The 20,279-nt window shown below is 36.7% G+C and overlaps 1 protein-coding gene across 1 annotated transcript in view; it reads right to left on the bottom strand.

Annotated features, from left to right (window-relative positions):
* LOC107588988 (neurobeachin-like) overlaps positions 1 to 20,279 on the bottom strand; it is a 141,759-nt gene that overhangs the window by 29,997 nt on the left and 91,483 nt on the right. The window contains exons 9-22 of the mRNA XM_016277289.1: positions 19,521 to 19,718; positions 18,854 to 18,987; positions 16,752 to 16,860; positions 15,275 to 15,427; positions 12,357 to 12,525; positions 8,798 to 8,877; positions 7,041 to 7,103; positions 6,539 to 6,636; positions 5,844 to 5,936; positions 4,141 to 4,249; positions 3,322 to 3,403; positions 3,069 to 3,192; positions 1,473 to 1,665; positions 113 to 1,132 (exon numbers count right to left, since the gene is read on the bottom strand). Of these exons, the coding sequence (XP_016132775.1) occupies positions 113 to 1,132; positions 1,473 to 1,665; positions 3,069 to 3,192; positions 3,322 to 3,403; positions 4,141 to 4,249; positions 5,844 to 5,936; positions 6,539 to 6,636; positions 7,041 to 7,103; positions 8,798 to 8,877; positions 12,357 to 12,525; positions 15,275 to 15,427; positions 16,752 to 16,860; positions 18,854 to 18,987; positions 19,521 to 19,718 (2,625 nt within the window). The remainder of the gene's footprint in view (positions 1 to 112; positions 1,133 to 1,472; positions 1,666 to 3,068; positions 3,193 to 3,321; positions 3,404 to 4,140; positions 4,250 to 5,843; positions 5,937 to 6,538; positions 6,637 to 7,040; positions 7,104 to 8,797; positions 8,878 to 12,356; positions 12,526 to 15,274; positions 15,428 to 16,751; positions 16,861 to 18,853; positions 18,988 to 19,520; positions 19,719 to 20,279) is intronic.

The following is a 20,279-nucleotide window of genomic DNA, read 5'->3' as shown; positions in this document are numbered from 1 at the left end:
TAAAACGAAAACGCACTAGTGTAAACGTAGCCTAAGTCATACAGGTTTTAAACATTTCCAAGAGTTACCATCAGTGGGCAAACTCAACAAATAATAAATGAGTGATTCGCACCTGCGTGGTGGCTGTAGTCTGAATCTTCTTCATTTCTTTGTCTTTTCCATCGTCGGATCTCTCTGTGTCTGAAGTGGTGCTGGCTGTATCACCGCCACTCTTTCCTGCCCTGGCCTCCCCAACCTCTTGCTCCAAACATTCTGCTGTCCTGGCTGCAGCCTGGGCCTCGGCTTCTGCCAGTGTGCTGATGTCCGCCAAGGAGCTCTGCAACTTAAACCCATCATCTTCTGTTAGGCCACTTGGGGTTTGAATCAGATCTGAACCACAAGAAGTCATGTGGGCTAGCAGGCTGAGGTCGTCACTGGCACTTGAAGTGAGTGGAGTTTTTGGACAAGGAGGCTGTTCAGGGCTGGGCAGCACCAGGGGCTCCGTCGATGCCAATGAGGGAAGCAGCTTCTCATCCACCTTGGGAAACAGGAAGCCATTGTTGCTGGGAACGCTGTCCTTTTCATCTGCGAGTGTGATTAGAGGACCCATGTTCCCATCGTCTTCAGTTAAACCCACCACAACACTTTCCTCCTCTTTCGGGACAAGGCTCCCATTGAGCTTGTGAACTGCTGCACAGTAGGCGCTGTCCAACAGCGAGTCTACTTCCACCAAGGGACCATTCTCCATGCCACCTCCTCCTCCAAGAACCTCCGGGGACAGATCCAGATCGTCTAATTTAACCTCTGTAGCCTCCACCTTCTCAGCTTTGATGTCTACCAGCAAGTCATGAACTTCCACACGAACCCCCGCCACCGACCGTTCGGCTTCGCCCTCCGGACCTTTGGTCTCGGCCAGCAGGTTCCGAGAGTCTGCATTTTCTCCATAGTCTACCTCGCTCTCTGGTGTCTGCGTCTGAGATGTGTCATCGATCTCGCGGATCTCCAGGTTTCCGTTGACAGTGGTGGGTTGGGCGGAAAGGCCGGAAATTGTGCTGACGGAACCTTTCTTTCCTTTCTTGATGTTCTCTTCCTCTTGTCGTTGGTACTCCTCGTACATCTTTGCCAAGTACTCTTTGTGCGCCTCGTAGGTCACCTAAAGAGGTGAATTGCAGTGTTGAGAGTCTACCTTGGTGTTGGTCTACTTTCCATGCAGATTTTAATTTTATCATCTCCACCATTAGATGGATTCAATTGGATCATTGCAACACTTATCCAATTAGGGGGGGAAAAAAAGACTTAACAGTGTTTAACTAAATCAAATACTATTGCTGTTAGCATGACCAAAAGACAAGGCCAAAGAGTGGAGACGGTAAAAATAACAACCGTTTCATTCATCACTGACATAAGAAATGCATTAAAACCATTAAATGTGATATTACGAAACTAAATATATCAAGAAAAGCGCTAAGAGCTGCAGATCGGCTTGCTCTAACCTTGGAGTGGGCGATGGAGAGTGTGTCCACCCACACGCGCCAGCCTCCCCACTCATACTTGATGGCATGGTAAAGCAGGATACGGAATATGTTGTAGACCATTTCAGTGATCTTCTGCTCCTCTGGGTTCTTTGGGTTAATGTAGCCCAGAGAGAACATCCAGTCCTGCCACACTGAACACTGCAGCAGACACCTACACACATTACAATGACACCATGATGCCAATTTAGACAGAATGGACTAATTATTCACTCAAGCAGAAGGTTTACTGATGAAAAAGCTCTGGTGCTAAATTTGACACCACCTGTTTTTAACAGTGACTCTACGCTAGTTTTCAAAAGATACTGAAATGTGCATACTCATTTCCTCTATTTATGCATCCTTTGAGTCATCTAATGCTCATTTGAAGTTAACCTTCCAAAACCCTAGAACTTTAATAACACTGTTACATGTAATCTTTTGAACACTTAAAAATAAATATCCATGTCCATTTTTCATACTCAGCATTAATGTTTTATTTTGTATTTCTATTTTTCAATAGTGTGTGAAATGCTCTGAAAGATCTTTCAAACAGTAGTAAGCTATATTATTGTCGCATGACCTAATGTTTAATTCGTTCCAGTAATGGAAACCTAGAAAACTTTACACACATAATCAGAACTAAATCAAATCTAAACTTAGAGAATCACTCTGTAAACAAAGGCTGAACGTATCAGAACCACATAAAACAAACAGCCTACGCAAAGTACTAAAGAGGGAGTGCTTTATGATTGCTGGAACTTGCTGGAAATACTCCTTCACTCTTGTCATCTTAGATTCCAGACACGTTTGCTCACTTCAGAATGCTGGGCTTGTTATGGAATACAGAAACAAGCAGTCCCACTTCACCACTGCTAAAATATGCATTGTGATTTTGGTATGCAGTTGTAACCATGGCAGCAGCTTACGGAGTGGGACTGGGTGCATGGTGCGCCGTGGGCTTGTTTAGTATAGAAGTGTGCAGATACACACACACTTGATGTACCTAAATCTTACTAATGAGCAAATAAGGGTAACCTGAGTCCAGGTGACTGTCAGGCTTAGCCTCCGCAGGAGCCCATGAAACGGAACGATGCAGAGAGAATGCCACATCAAATCTTCATTCCTCAATGTATTAATTATGACGCTAATTGATTTAATAGGAGGGAGCGTCTTTCCCACTGAGAGGGAGACGCTAAATGCTTCTGATGTTTGCATACAGCTTGCGTGCATAAAATTATTGTAGTGTCTGCATATGTCTGTGGGCATGTTTGTATGTAAGAGAGGATTTGTCAAATTGTAAAACTATTTTTTGTTTATCTATAAATATTAGGGTTTGTTTGTATGTGTGTCAGGTGTTTTCTCAGAGAAGGTTAGAGAGGAAATGCCTTTTTACTCAACAGTAAAAAGCTATGAATTTCTTATGAATTTGCCTATTGATATTCTAAGCTAAATTGTTTTGTATTGGCCATGACATGAAAAAAGTGTGTACGTATATTAAATGGAAAAATAATTTACTTTAGAAAAACCCAAACACAGATTTAGTATTCACCACTAGTGTGTGTACAAACAGCTTACCGTCTGTTCTCTCTGCTGTTGCTGAAGAGTTTGATCATGTCGGACAGGAAGAGGCGTCGTACTTCCATCAGCTCAGCGCTGGGGGAGGAACTTTTAAGCAGTGTAGCCACAACCTTCAGAATCACTGAGAAAATCAAAATGAAAAAGGAGAGAGAGAAGTGGAAAAAGGAAGGAGAGCTTAGACATTGATCCGGTGTGTGTTGAAACTGATCTGATAAAATAACTAGAAATGAAATGAACAACAGACACTTACTTGGGTTTTGGATCTTGACTGTAGAATCGGGTTCTGGGTGAGGCTTGTGCACCACCTGAGTGCAAACCTGTTCTGTTAAGATCTACATTAGACAAAATTCAGTTTGATTAGACCAGAAATCATTTTTTTTGTACATGTTATTCAAACAAACATAATCATCCATCTTCTAAATAAATTAAAGATAAGGTTTCAGGGAGAACACTTTCTATGAAGCGTTATAAAAACACATATGAATATAAATAATTAATATTTTTGCTAACACATTATTTAATATATTCTATTTTAATACAACATATTCCTGAATTGCCTGGAACTTGGATATTATCATTTTAATAAACATTGGTGTTTATCATAAAGCTGTTTCAGACACGTTTCATGCTTTTTACTCTTGGTAAAATCACTACATGCATAGTCTCTTGTGGCTTATTGTTTTAATAACTGTGGCAATAAAAATTTATGAATCGATATAAATGATTACAATGGTTATAATAAGGCATCATAATTTATTCAAATGCATTGAAGTGTATTTTTCCCTCGTTCTAAACTCGTTTTACACAAAGACATGAATATTTCTCGTTATTGGACAATTCTGCTTTTAGTAAAAATGAATCACGGTAGTTATAATCATATAACCATATAGAGAATTTCTACAGTGGCACTGGTAATTGAAAATGTTTGCTTCATTCTGCATTTGTGACAGCAGCCATATCGCTGAGAGCAAAACATACTGTGTGGACCTTTAGAAATACCTTTATAATGAATTACTGTATATATAGAAAGTGTTTAACCTAGAACCATTACGTGCAGACAAGTGGATACCTCATAGAGTGTGTTGTAGGTGGTGATGGTCACAGTGCTGGTGTGCATCATTAATCGCTCTCCGAGCAACGTGAAGAGGCTGTGTGTGTGCATGATCTCCACCTTCCTCCTGTACACAGACACACACACACACAGAGCACAGGGGGAAGTGAGACAAGAGGCACACGTGTCATGTTGTTTGCGGTGACATTGACAATGCAAAGGCAGGTATAACTCACTCACTGGTTCAATTTTACCCCACAGCCTTCCTCACCATTAAGATCAATGAGGAGACGCATGCTACTGGCACACTGATGTGATTAGAAGTGACACCACACTCCTCAAGGGCACACACACACACACACACACACACACAAACACACAGCTGTCAGTGGCCCTCTTACAGCCTTTCGGAGACATCATTGTTCCCGAGCACATCACTCAGGGGAAGGGGACGTCACGTGACAGCACAAGGACTGCCGGTCAAATGCATTTAATTCACCTCAAAGACAAGGCTGAAGATGCGTCTGACAAATTAATATGTAAATTAATGACACAAACAGTTCTGCAAGTGGGTGTGTCTAACATAAATCTAAATTTCCTAAATGTCTGTAATAACATAAATATGAAATCTGGGTTACACTTTATTTAAAGGTGTCCTTGTTACAGTGTAATTATACATTTGAGTACGGAGTAATATTAATTAACTACATGTACTTACTATATGGTTAGGGTTAAGATTAGGGTTCGGCTTAGGGTTACTTGCATGTAATTATGCATAATTTATAGTTATTATAATAGTAAGTACTACATGTAATGTGTAACAAGGACACATTAACAAAGTGTTACCCAAAATTGATGCCTTCTTCTTTATTTCATTCTTTCTTTTTTATTTAACCCTTAATGCACTTACATTTTTGGCCTTTTGCCACTTTTACTCCGAGAACAGTTGACAAAACAGGAAAAAATGGGAGGAAAACAAGTTTGTAAAATGACACTAACCAGATTTGAAGAATTATTTTTTTTCAGATCTGATTTTATTTTTAAGCAGGAAAGTGACGGATGTCTGAATAATGAGGGATAACATCAATACATTGTCGTTACAAAAAAAAAAAAGCAAGTTGTAAATAAAACAAAAACAAAGTCGTAAATAAAACAGATTATTTCAGTCTTATTTATATTTCACTCTTTCTACTTCAAAATTTCACATTTAATTTCATTTGTTACTTGGCATTTCTTTGTAATTTATTGTGATATTTACTACTAATTTCTGAGTGAAAATTGGTTTTATATTGAATTGTTTTCTTCGTAACATCTTGTCTAAAGCTCTGCCTTGCCGGACACACAAACTGTCAGAACAATTATTCCAGCAGCAGCCTGTCAGCTACAGAACACTCATTCTCTAAATGTGCTCTCTTCCCTTGCTGAAAGGGCAGGTACACGTAGCCGGGTCATTTCTGTCCATGCTGTACCTTTTGAACTCCTAAAATGCGGCTGTGTTGTAATCAAAGGGACTATTTTTATTAAAAGGTTTTAATGTACCAGACTTTCAGAAACACGCACTGCATAAACTCAAGAAACTGAAATGAAGAAACTTAACATGACAATTACCCGCACAGTAGGAATGATCTAGCCGAGGTTTCTTTGCATGCCAACATACCAAACTCAACTTTGTATGCTCATATACAGGTCTTCACACAAATGTTTTGATTATTAACACTCACTTGTGTCCCAGATGTTTCAGGAAGTAGCCAAGAACTTTAAGAGCTTGGACTCGTATACTCTCGCTTTTGGAAGCCAGGAGCTTGTAGATGACTCTGAAAATAAATTGTGGGAAATGTGGTTACATTATTGAATAACTGCAGATTTGCATTCTGTGTTTGCACTTGCTGTGCAGTTTGAGAAATATAGATGGTTTTCTACTCTCATGTCATTATAAACCTTGTGCATTTTTTTCACAAAAATATATTTTGAGAAGAAAATAGTTTCAGTTCTCATTGACTTCCATTGTATTTTTTGTCCATACAATGTAAGTCTATGGGAATCACAATTGTTTGGTTACCAACATTCTTCAAAATATCTTCTACTGAAGAAAAAAGTCATTTGGAACAACATAAGGTTGACCGAATTTTCATTTTTGGATTGACTTTTCCTTCAATTTAGAAAAATTATGAGATTATTAAATTATGAGAACAATCTTGATTACATATTTGAATCGATTGACAGCCCTAGTAATAAAATATCACAAAGATAACCAGAGGGTGTGAATTCATGGGGAGGGCAGTTCAAACAAGCACTTAAGTCGCTTGTGATGGGTTGTGAGGCGAGAGGGAATGTGATTGATGCAGCCGTGACAGCCCAAATCTATTTCAGTTACGTAACCGGACTACGTAAGAGCCGTTTGTCCCCGAGGCCTCACCGTATTCCATTCCTCTGGTCGAAGGCAGGGATCATGGAGGCGGGGTGCTCAGACATGAGCGCGACCAAGAGCTGGAGCACATCATGGATGTTTTCATCCTACAGGAAAGAAAAATGAACAAATAGACCTTGAACCACACAACAGTAGACTGTAATGATACACCAGACACCCTTAAAATGTCTGGGTGTTATATAATGCTGCACTTAACTAGCAGTTTTCAGGATTCATTTGCTGTTTTCAATCAAATGGCTGCAGAGATGGTGCATTACTGCAATTTCATGAGACTCAATCAAAGCATTAATGCAGCTTTCAGGATAATACTAGCGCCTTCCTGGTGGACTCAAATACTTCTGCACTTCTGACACCGGAGGTCAATATTTCAGCCTTCCAAACAGATTTAAGCAGCTTGTTTTCCATTAAGAACGTGGAACAATTTTTGTTTAATACAGGCTAAAGAAAATTAGACCACAAGACCTTTGCTCTGTTTATTGATCAGTTTTACCTCATGCATGGTTAGCAGGTAGTTTAATATGCTCTGCAACTCATCTTCCTTCACTCCTCGGTCCTAAAAGAAAAAAAAAAGCACACAATATAAACAGGCTTACATTGTAATTTTTCTAGTTCTAATTTTTACACATATTTATAATTACTTTTGATAAAAACTGTGCTTTAAATGTGGTCAATGTCAGTTTATTTTAGTTTTTTTGTCCATTTAACTCAGACTAAAATGGCATAAAACACAAAGGTAACAGACAAAAACAAAAATTTAAAAATGCTAAAAGAAACAGAAATGTGTATCAAACATAAAAATAAGCATCCTCCCCCCCAAAAAAATAGGAGTTATGTTGTCAATTATTTCTAATTTAAAGACTTCTCTTAATAAATAAATTATTAATAATAATAATAAATAATGACAATAATAATATTCAAATTTTTCTAATGCTTGACGCTTGAGTTAAAGGTTTTAAAGGCACCCGATTTAAGGTCTTGCAATGTATTTCTTGAATGCTATGGATATTGGTTTTAAAATGTTTTGACATCTGAGGAAATACTTTGGTACTTATAAAACTGATGCTTAATTGATACTTAAGTTGGGTATTTCAAGGTTCTGAATGAAGAGGAAAACATTGCAGCTGCTTTAACATTGTGTAAGCGTGAATGAGACTCATTATTTTGTTTTTGTGAAGAGAAGGGCATTTGTGATGGATTGGGGCCACTATTACAAGCCACAAGCCGCTCACAATGCTAACAACTGCACGAAAAGTGAGGAAATGTGGAAAGGGGGCAGAATATAATAGGAATGAAACAAAAAGGCAGCGGCTAAATGAAAAACGTGCTGCTTGGCAATCCACATCATGCTTCTCAAAACAGGACAACAGCCTATGCACATAACACACATTGCTTTGTGTCGAGCGATGATCCATAATGCAATTCTCTCTATGTTGGCCCCATCAAGCTGTCTGTATTGTTTTTAAACAAAAGCAAATAAACAAATTTCTGCACGACTGCCTTTCAAACTGGATCGAATTTCAGGGAAAAATTTTGATAAATTGTGTTATTTGAACAAAGCAGACATATCTTCTCGCTGTCACTGCTTGGGGACTAATGCATTTTATTCAGGCTGCCCGAATCATTGCAATGACATGTCAAATAAAATCAGTTTTGAAGAACAAAGTGCTGATGCACATAAGGCAGAGCAGAAATGACATGGAATATGTTATCATATGTGTCAAAGATGTTTCAACAAAGTCTAATTTAGATTTTTTTTTTTAAATTTCTGATATAGTCTTTGATCAATGACATTTGAAATCAAATTCAAAATGCTAAATTAAAAAAATATATATACAGAACAATAAGTTATACAGTTTACACAGCATATTATGCGTACTCTCTCTCAACATACTATAATTACACAAAATTATATATATATATATATATATATATATATATATATAATTTTAACATATAAATATATACACACACACACACACACACACACACATACATATAAATACACACACACACACACATACACACACACATACATACATATAAATATATATACATACATATATACACATATCAGACACCAGATATAATTGTTGATATCTTTTTACTAGTGGGTGCAGGACACTATAGTTCATTTATAAACTGTGATAATGTGAGAAATGTTGAAGGTGTCTGAATAAATTTTGGTTGGACTGTATATATACACACACAGATATATTTAACATCTATAATTATTTTGTACTGTCTCACCTTGAGAATGAGCTGTTTGAGGAAAAGAAGCATGAACGCCCGCAAGGATATAATCTCCTTCTGAGAGGGCCGAGGACCATCTGTAAGAAAACACTGTGATTTACAATGATTACATGGGTTGCACACATCTAAACACTTAATAAACACCTGCATTATGGCAATTAAATATATGAGAGATTTTTAATATATGCTATTAATCATCATCAATGAACCGAAAAATTAACATAATGCCTTATGCCATTTTGATTCCTAATTCTACGTTCAAGCTAATGTTGAAAAAACATATTTAGAAGGCTATATCACTCTATTTGTATATTTTACAAAACTAACAGCTAAAAATCACAGTGATTTTCATGTAACCCAGCTATTAATGAACAAACTAAAACTTCAAAAAATCAAAATGTTTAGGGACGAGGGAAAAGCCGCAGCTCAAAGCTGCAGGTTTCTTGCAATGGTTACGAATAGAATTCAGTACAGCGAGAAAAACAAGAAAAACAAAAACAACACTTAAGACGCAGCTTAGGGAATACAAACCCCTAAACGACACACCAACCCCATTTCCAAACCACACAACCACCCTATTTCTCTCTCTCCTGCCATCTCTTTTTTACAATACCAAACTATCTTTCTCAAATAGACACACACGCATACCCCTCATCTTTTATTGAACACGCAGCACCCAGACGTTACAAAGCTGCCATGAGAAATTCATATCATTTTCTGTATGGTAAGCCAAAGTGTAACAGAAAGCTCAGTGGACGTGTGTGATGTAATGAAGCAGGTCAGCGTCCTCCCCATTTCCAGCCATGTTCATCCACACATCAGGTGTGTGACGCCATTGCCCTGCAGTTCAGCAGTCTGTGTGTAGTTACACACACAAGCGCTCTGCCGCGTACTGCATTTGTACGCTATGACCGTGGTCGAGGTCTGTTTGTAGCCATGTACATCCCTTGACCTTTCCCAGCTGCAATGATTTGGTGCAGTGAGAGAACTGATGACCGGGTGTAGACTGTGAGATCTGGAGGAAGAGATTTGTTTGTGATAGTGTTCAGCATCCCAAGGGTCAAAACAAGGCCAGTTGAGATGATCAATCAATGCCTGTTACCATCACATATCTGTTGCATATGTAAGAATACAACAAAATATTTGCCATTGACTGATGTAAGACAAAATGTGCTTACAGATATGCAAATGAATGCTTTGTGAAATGCAATCAAAAAATTAGATTAATGCTGTTTTTGTCGGCCAAAAGTTTAATTTATATTTACATATATTTAAATCATTTGACTTTTAAAATCCAATTAAGAGTAAACTTAAATTAACACTACGTTACATGGAAACAAACACACTCGCTCTACAATGTGACAGACCCGTGCAGCATCATGGGAAGGGCAACAGGGTTGCCATGGTGACACGGGTTCTGCATCTACCAGAGATAAGCAGGCAGAAGTCACAGTGTTATCTGAAGTACACAGGGACGGGAAGAACGAAATGCAACTACAGGCTTGTCTAAATGGGCCAGTACATCCACTATAGAATATAATGGACAACATCCAAAAACTGTAGCACATGCACAGCTTTTACCAACCCAGCAGATCAAAGAAAATGTGCACGTTCGTTTCCCGTTTTTAAATTACCCTTGCTCTCATCTTCTGTTCACTTAAAGTTCATCTTTAAACTTTCTAAATGTAATCTTTGGTAATTCTCAAAATATCAATTTCTCATACTGTACTTTCTAATGATGAATAAATTAACTTATAGCATTTAAATTTTTTTATTTTATTTCTAGTGTTTTGCTTTTAATTTAATTTACTATACAAAATTGGCCAGATTTTTAATATCAGTGCATCCTTATATATAACAAAGTTCCTTTAGTTTGTTTTTATTTATTTAATTAAAAATAGTTCAACTAATAAGGATGCACACAAATGATCAAAAGTGAGATGAATTGTTACAATTACAAATTTCAATGTTACAAAATTCTATTTCAAATCAATTATGTTCCTTTGAATTCTCTATTCAACAAACCTTTCAAAATTGATGATAATTAGAAATGCACCAAATCAGCAGATTAGAATGATTTCAGAAGGCTAATGTGACACTGAAGACTGTAGTTATTCAAGCTTTGCTATGACAGAAATAAATTACATTTTAAAATACAGTGGGGGAAAAAAGTATTTAGTCAGCCACCAATTGTGCAAGTTCTCCCACTTAAAAAGATGAGAGAGGCCTGTAATTTTCATCATAGGTATACCTCAACTATGAGAGACAAAATGAGAAAAAATAATCCAGAAAATCACATTGTAGGATTTTTAAAGAATTTATTTGCAAATTTGGCTGACTAAATACTTTTTTGCCCCACTGTATATTCAAATAGAAATTGTAATAATATTTCACAATTTTACTGGTTTACTGTATTTCTGATCAAATAAATGCAGCCTTCCATGTCAAATTTTGAACAGTAGTGTACCTTTGCTGTCATCATGTGATGGCTAAATTTAATTGCAGCATTTAGCTGATTTTAGTCTTAGTGTTTTGTTTTTCATTTATACTGTATATATAAAACAGTATTTATTCAGTATCAGTGAGAACATTTGTATTTGTACTGGCCAGAATTTTAATGGATCAATGCATTTCATATATAATACCATTTTATTTGCTTCTTTACCATAATCAAATATTGTATCAGCATTATGCCGCATTTGCTATGCTGCTTTTTTAAATATATATTTTTTAATACATTCTTTATTTACATTTCACATGTAAACTGGGGCTAATGAGCAATGTTTATTAGCATGTCAATATCATTCCTGCTCACAGCCGACGCGGAGAAACACATCATGAGGCCGTTATTGATGTTGGATGCTACAAATCATTCACTTCAGACTTTAAAGTATCACTATACCATCTATCTAACGCAGAGACTCACCTCTGGGAATGACAGGCCAGGATGGAGAAAAAGAGAGATGGCAAACAGATGGAAGAACTGACAGAATTTGCATGTGACATTTGGGAAAACAGCGACTAGGAAGGAGAAACACATGAAAGAAGAACTACAGCAGGCAAGAGAATGAGAAAAGAAATAAGAGAATGATAAAATGGGGAAGGGCGAGGAATCTGGAAAACACTGAAGACCGAGACCAAGTCATCTTGAGAGGGAACCAGATTTAGAATGAAGATGAGCACCAAGAGAGAACAGAAGTCTGAGGCACAAAAGTGCACAGGATACAAAAATAGACCGAGACAGAGGGGGAAAAAGAGTGGGCAGTGTTTCAAGATTCATTCATGCTTAATATTGCTGGCTGTCTTTATGTAGACACAGTCCATCTCAACACGACATGGTTAGCGTGTGTGAAGACTTCTGAACTCAGCTGTTCCCAGAACATGTTTATTTCCTCTGTGGTATTTCGAGATCTCACTATCTAGGGATTTCATTTAGGCAAATGTCACTACCTGATCCTGCAAAACAATGTGCAACTATTCAGCACAGTATAACTTGAGGGGTAAAAGATTCCTGTGAGGTGGTAAATTCTACAAACAGACATTTCTGAAGACTCACCCAGGCCTTTAGGGGTGATACTGCTACTTTCCAGGGGGTTGCTGGCCCAGTAATAGTACTTGAGGGTGTGCATCAGCTGCAGGACGGTGCCCACTCGACGGATGGTGCTGTAGATGGTGGCGGTGCCAATGAATTCTGCCGACAGGTATGTGTAGAGGGAAAGCTGAACCTGAGAAATAAAAAAAACACACACACAGTGGATTACATGATTAAAAATGGGCTGAAATGGTAGTAACAAAAACAATAGTTCTGGTCCTAGATTCTGATTGGCCAATATAGACTCAATGCCATGCTTAAATACAGAGTACAGTTAGTTTACATGTCAAGGAATATATCTTTTAGCAGAAGGATGATTTGTAATTAATTGCTTAATAAAATAATTTGCGTAATAAAACATTTTAATGACTATTTTGTCTTTAATACAACAATATAATTTATAAAACTATTAATATGAATTTTGAAATAAAAATATTCATACATTAAAATGTATATATTTAAAAGCAACAAGGCACTCAAAGCAGCGCTAAATTGTAAATAGCACTTCAAAACATAATCAACACTAATGCTACTGTTCAAATGTCTTAAGTTTTTGAAAGTTATATTCAACGAGGCTACATTTATTTGTTCAAAAATACTTGAACCATTTGTAAAAAAAAAAAAAAAAAAAAAGGTTATTTCAAATTGTAATAATATCTCCCAGTATAACTGGGAGATAATATTACCATTTGAAATAACCATTTTCTAATATTTTTTTATATATATTTTAAAATTTAATTTATTCCTGTAATGGCAAAGCTGAATTTTCAGCAGCCATTTCTCCAGTCTTCAGTGTCACATGATCCTTCAGAAAGATCCTTCTCGGTGCTCAAGAAATATTTCTTCTTATTATTGATGCTAAAAACAGTTGTGCTGCTTAATATTTCTGTGGAAACCGCAATACCTTTTTTTTTTAATTCTAAAACTGTTGATTTTTTTTGTAACATTATGAATGACTTCACTGTCACTTGATCAAATAAGCACATTCTTGATAAATAAAAATTATTAGTAAAAAATTATCTGACCCCAAACTTCTAAACATTAGTGTATATTATGCTACTATTCCTCCAGCTGAAGCAACTGACAAACCTTTCACAAGAATAAATAAATATGAAAAAAACAGCACATCTGAGCTAGATTTCTCCTTTTTTACAAAATTGTTTCTGTGAGAGAAAAAAAACAAACATTCCTGTCTTTCTGTGTAAAAAGCCATTCTCCTGAAGCTGTCCCTGTGGGACCCTCACACAGACACACACACACATCTGTGTATCACACATTTACACACAGCCATTTCTTACACTGATCAACACGGACATGCTAATTAGGCTCAGGCTTAATGAGGCTTCTGTGGAAACTAAGTTTTATCAGTGTATTTAATCTCATGTTTGACCCAGCCTGATGATTCAGGTCAATATCATGGGGACATTTCCCCCCTAACCAAATTACAGGTCAAAGATAAAGCAAGACAACCAGGACCTCACTATGACGAGTTGAATCCACTAAGCTTTTTACATTTTCTTATAAAAATGTAAGCAGTGCCTGAGCAAATCTCACTGCCATGTGTTTGCTATAGGTGCTTTTTAAACAAATTTCTTTGTGTAGATCAAGGAAGAACACTGAAAAGTGTGAAATCTGCCTCAATCCGAAAAACCTAATCTATAGGTTGACTTTTTCTTTCTCCATAGCAGTAGTATTTCACATATCTGCTTCCTGTACTCAAGCCTTCACTTCATCTCACTCTTTTTCATTCCCTCTGGATGTTTCTTCATTCTCTCTATCATAAAGGGCTGTAGTCGCTGTGGGATATTCACTCCTCTGCGTGGACTGGCGAGGGAACAAAAGCGGGTGATCGTTTCTTCCTGCAGTCATGTTTCCTAGGTCATTATCCAATAATTGAGCCTCTGCTTTTGTAGAGGAATGACACCTTTTTTTTTTTTTTGGAGCCTTTGGATTCAAAGCTTACTCACACACTTCACACTTCGTAAACTTGACGGTTAAAAATATCTAGAAGCATATGCTTGGTGCAATCAAGTACAAAAGTTCTTCATGCATAATATAAGCTGACTGCTTGGGTTAGAATTTAATTAACACAAATACTCTTACAAAAGGTCCTTTGGTGGTGGTTTAATGGGATACAGATGGTATCAAGACTGTATATTACATATATTGCCATTTTCACACTATTATTTTCACTATTTTAATGTAGTTACAAATATTGATTCTCTGCATATCAATACAATGTGATAATTACCTGTAAATGATATGTACACTACCATTCAAATGTCTGGCATCAATAACACTTTAAACTGATCAAAAGTGACAGTTAAGACATTTAAAATATTACAAAATATTTATATTTCATATAAATATTTTTCTATTCTTCAAAGAATTCCGTAAAATGTAACAGTTTTCCACAAAATTATTAAGCAGCACAATACTGATAATAAGAAATGTTTTTTGAGCACCAATTTGGCATATTAGAATGATTTCTAAAAGATCATGTGGCACTGAAGACTGAAATAATGATGCTCAAAATTCAGCTTTGCCATCACAGGAATAAAAAAATAAAAATAAATAAATATTAACAGAAAACAGTTATTTTAAATTGTAATAATATTTCACAATATTACTCTTTATACTGTGTGTTTGACCAAATAAATGCAGCTTTGGTGAGTATAAGAGACATATTTCAAAACTAACTTTTGAAAGTTAGTGTAAAATATTTTAATACCTTGAAATATTATTTCAAAATCACATTATTATATTTTGAAATTGCATTATTATTATCTACTATTTCATAAAAGGTTTAAAAATAACAATAACGGCTATGGACACTGAAATATTTAACAAAAATGGATCTTTAGCGTGTGGGATGAGCTCACCTTAGCTGGTGTATGGATCCAGATAGCAGCATTAAACAAAACATGATCACACAGCTGCTTCAGTAAAGGAGCTCCATGAGTCAACCCATCTAGATACTTGGCAAATGACAGAAACTGCTCCAAAACTGCCCTGGTGATGTGCACCCGAGAAGACTAATGACGAGAGAGAGAGAGAGACAGGTGTCAGACAGACAAAGTGAGAGACACAGTATAGAGTGAGACAGACCATGTGTTTCAAGCTTTTGACACTTTTTATTAATAACAAACTCTAGATGCAAGCTGGATTCGATCCTGCATCTCCTGAACAAGTGCTGTAGCTCAGTGTGTCTAGAGCAGTGTTTCCCAACCGGGGTGCCATCTGTCGAGAGCAGGGGTGCCGTGTAAAAAAATAATTTTTTAATATTTATAAATTGCTAAAATGTTAAAAAAAGCATCTATTATATAATATCCATTTCTGATGTCGCCAATAATTAGAGATGCACCGAAATTTTTGCTGCCGAAAATTAATATTCTGCAGTTCTTCCCTGTTGTACCAAATATCTATACTTTTCAAATTATCATATCGAAGTTAGAAATTCAAATATTATGACAAAATTAATTTTGTAGGGTGCCACAAGTTTGTTAAAATTTCCAAAGGGTGCCGCGACTAAAAACAGGTTGGGAAACACTGGTCTAGAGCATGTGTGTTGCCCACTAAGCCATGGCTCTGATTATCTTAAAGGGATAGTTCACCCAAAAATGAAAATTCTGTCATTAATAACTCACCCTCATGTCGTTCCAAACCCGTAAGACCTTCGTTCATCTTCAGAACACAAATTAAGATATTTTTGAAAAAATCTGAGAGCCCTCTGACCCTCCATAGACAGCAAGGGTCCTACCACGATCGAGGTCCAGAAACGTAGAAGACGCACGCTGTACATGTACATGCTGCGATTTTTTGCCCAGCCTTACTTATTTGAACCAGAACAGACGATAAACTAAGAGAGATGGACGTTCTACATCAGACGCATGCGTCGTGATACTCTTGTGAACGCGCATCGACGGAGACTGACACGTAAGAGAAGAAATTGTTGAATAAAGTCAATATTTTTGTTTTCTTTGCGCACAAAAATATTTTATTTGCTTCATAAAATGAAGGTTGAACCACTGATGTGATATGGACTATTTTAACGATTTCCTTACTACCTTTCTGGGCCTTGAATGTGTCAGTTGTGTTGCTGTCTATAGAGGTTCAGAAAGCTCTCGGATTTCATCAAAAATATCTTCATTTGTGTTCTGAAGATAGGCAAAGGTCTTACGGCTTTGTATTCATTTTTGGGTGAATTATTTCTTTAACTATTTCAATTCAGATGATTAAAATGATAAATAGTCATCGTCTGCAACTTCTGCGAATCTGACACTATATATCTGTTTTATAATTCTAATTTACAATAAACTGACTTTTAATTAGAAAAATAATAATGGACGTCTGTCTTACCTTCTCCAGTAAATAGCCAATAACCAGGAAGCCTTTTCCGCCCAACATCTGCTCTTGCATGGCTACTGAACTCTTCAACAACTCCACTAGAAAAGCTAGGAGAGTGGCACTGCAAGCAGAAATGAAGAAATACATTTAAATATGTAGCATTTGTGAGAGAACAGGATCAGGATACAATGCATAAGGGGTTCAACCTGCATTTCTAACATGAGCACCAAGGCTCAACACATCCGCAGGACAGTCACCAAACACTAAACCACAACTCCAACATTGCATACACTCTTAAAAACAAAGGTTTCAAATGAAGCTTTCAGATCAGTTCTTCAAAGAACCATTTTTTCTTACTGTGAAGAACATTTTCAAATCTAAAGAATTGTTTTCCAAGGTTCCATGGATGTTAAAGGTTCTTCTTGGAACCATCAATGCTGATAAAGAACTTTTATTTTTAAGACTGCACATTTCTTATGGCAGCCGTATGTTTAAGGACACCTCAAGGGCAAGATCGTATCTCAATGAGCAGTAAAAAATGAAAAATTTACACACACACGCACATAATGATGGTTTCCCTTCCTTGAAGCAATATCATCATTCCAGCAAACACGAATTATGTCTTAGTTTCTTAAATGACGTAGTTGAGGCAGTGAGATTGCAGATGAAATCCTCAGAGTGTCTCTTTCTTTTTCTAAACTGCCATAAGCCGACTGATGGCCCGGTGACCTCACCCATCTCCCCACAGACAGTAAACCCCAGCGGGGAACATTACCACTGATCGATACCCCACAGATCTCTGCTCCGCTGATTATGCCTGCCAGCTCACTGCTGATCTCTAATCTAGTCGCCATGCCTGGAAGCTCACCGTGCAGAACCAAGCGATGACCTGAGAAATGAGGGTACGACCATACCAGCCTCTCATCCCTTTTTGAGGGGTCTCTCTCTCATTCCTAGTGTCTATGTGAACATGAATGTCATGAATCTCTCAAAATCCCACGCTCTCTCTGTCACGCTCTATTTCTATCCGAGAATGACAGATTCCATTTATAATTCATGGCAGACGTCCCTGTCAGTGACTGACTTGAGTTTTAGTCTCCATTATGGAAGCAACTTATTATTATCAAATACAAAACTAGAAGCTATGGACCTAGGGCCTAGGGAGGGCCATGCAGACACTACTTTGACATTTACAATACAGATAATTCCTCAGTTTCACATTGGTTGGACAAACAGATGTAGTGTACAGTATAGCAGTGCCCCAAATTCACACAATTGGTTGAGCCAATTATTTTATATTATATATAAATATATTTAATATATAAACAAACATATGTTTCTTAAATATATACTGTACATGCATGCGTTTCTATTTATTTATATATACATAATAAATATACACAGTATACACACATATATTATGTAAACAAAAACATTTATTTTGGATGCGATTAATCGCGATTAAACGTTTGACAGCACTACTTTTTATGTTTTCAAAAGAAATCTCTTTTGCTCATCAAGGTTGCATTTATTTTATTAAAAATGCAGTATTCAGTAATATTATGAGATATTTCAATTTAAAATAACCATTTTCTATTTTAATATATTTGAAAATGTAATTTATTCCTGTGATGGCAAAGCTGAATTTTCAGCATCATTACTCCAGTCTTCAGGGTCACATGATCCTTCAGAAATCTTTATAACATGCTGATTTGGTGCTTAAGAAACATTTCTTATTATTATCAGTGCTGAAAACAGTTGTGCTGCTTTTGTGGAAACTGTGATGTATTTGCTTTTCAGGATTCTTTGATGAACAAAGTTAAAAAAGAACAGCATTCAAACTGAAATCTTTTGTAACATTATAAGTATCTTTACTGTTATTGAATAAAAGCTTTGATTACTTAAAAAAAATTTAAATACCCCAAACTTTTGAACGGTAGTAGTTTCTGTATGTTAACCTGGGATAGAAAAGAGCAGTGTAGAAAAAAGGTAGAATATTCTCTTATAGATATAATTGGCATATGATAAGTTAAAATTTAAGATTTAATGAACCCTGAGTGTTGCAATTGTAAATTTAGCTCTGTGGATCTGCGGTCTGTGTGGTCAATACTCACCAGACGGTCGTCTCCACAGGGCTGTCGTTAGGTTGCCTGTAGTCCAGCTGTGAGAAGAGCGGGAAGAGAACTTGGATTCCTCCAATAGAGTGGATGGCGCTGTGGATGGAGTGAGTGACGATGGCCTTCACATCCTGCATACACAAACAAAAATGCCCACTTGCTTATTAGAAAACTGGGTAGGAAACTTTCATAGAAGGTGATAATGCATTATATATATAATGCAGTATACGATCAGTTGTATGATGATAATAAGCTGCATGTTGTGCCTTCAGCCTCACAATATGTGCTTATATTTTCTGTTACATCCATGATATGTCAACGTCATCGTCCTTATTATGAAGATATTAGTTGGGATTTTTAGATAAGTTGCCTCATTTTAAGAAGGTAATGAAAAAAAAGGCAAATTCATTTAATACATGTATGATTAAATAGAATATGGTTCTTTCTACATTAAAACACTTTTCACATAAAAAAAACTTACATTAAACTAAATCGAAAATTACATGGACATGTTTAACTATTTAATCAACATTAATTAATTAATTAATAACATTTCCTCCCTACAGTTTTGTAACCCCTTTTTTTGTTCCCCAGAACTCAAGATTCAGTAAAAAAAAAAGCAGAGATAAACATATGTTATGTGTGTGTGAGAGTAAAAACTGACCTGCAGCATCAGGGCATGTGGTGAGTGCACAAATATGGAGGGGTTTTCCCTGGGCGAGGACTCCAGGCACAGCTGTGCATCGGTGGCTTTAGCGTTGTAGGTGAAGCCTATGCTGCTGGCCAACTTCCCATCATACAGAACCTGCTTATGGTGCTCCGCCAGGTGGATGTCGCTTTCCGACTTGAACTTAAACGTGCTCTGTGAAGACAGAGAAACACATAAATGAGCAACATCCTTCAAATTAAGTTCTCTCACATTTAGCTTCGCTTTCAGTCTCTCTTCGCAGCAGACTCGTGGAAAGCACCAGGGACCGGGTCGCATCCCAGAGGACTGATAATGGTAATAATAATAATAAAAAGCTTTAATTTCTGAAGCACAGAGCAGCCACACACACAGGCGTACATTATCTTAATGAAGCTCTGGCTGCAGAAATGTGCCATTTCACTAATGGCTCTAAACGTAAGTGTGAGTCGGTATGAGCATGTGTGTGTAAATGTGCGTGTATCTGCAAAATCTCTCTCATGTAAAGCACTTCGTGTCAGTAGTCATCTACTCATCTGAGGGAGTGAATGAGAGACTTGCATAAGATCAAGCAGAATGTCCTGCCCGTGCATGACTGGACTTTCAACACACCATTTGATTTGCTTTTTTTCCACAAAAATTTATATATTTATACATCAAGATAGATGGCCAATTTAAAGACATATAACATCAAATTCGACTTTTTTACATATTTTTATAAATAAATAAATACATAAA

This window comes from Sinocyclocheilus grahami, unplaced genomic scaffold (genome assembly GCF_001515645.1).
Source record: "Sinocyclocheilus grahami isolate Dianchi unplaced genomic scaffold, SAMN03320097.WGS_v1.1 scaffold7.1, whole genome shotgun sequence".
Classification (NCBI taxonomy): domain Eukaryota; kingdom Metazoa; phylum Chordata; class Actinopteri; order Cypriniformes; family Cyprinidae; genus Sinocyclocheilus; species Sinocyclocheilus grahami.
This window is presented reverse-complemented; position numbering and strand designations above follow the sequence as displayed.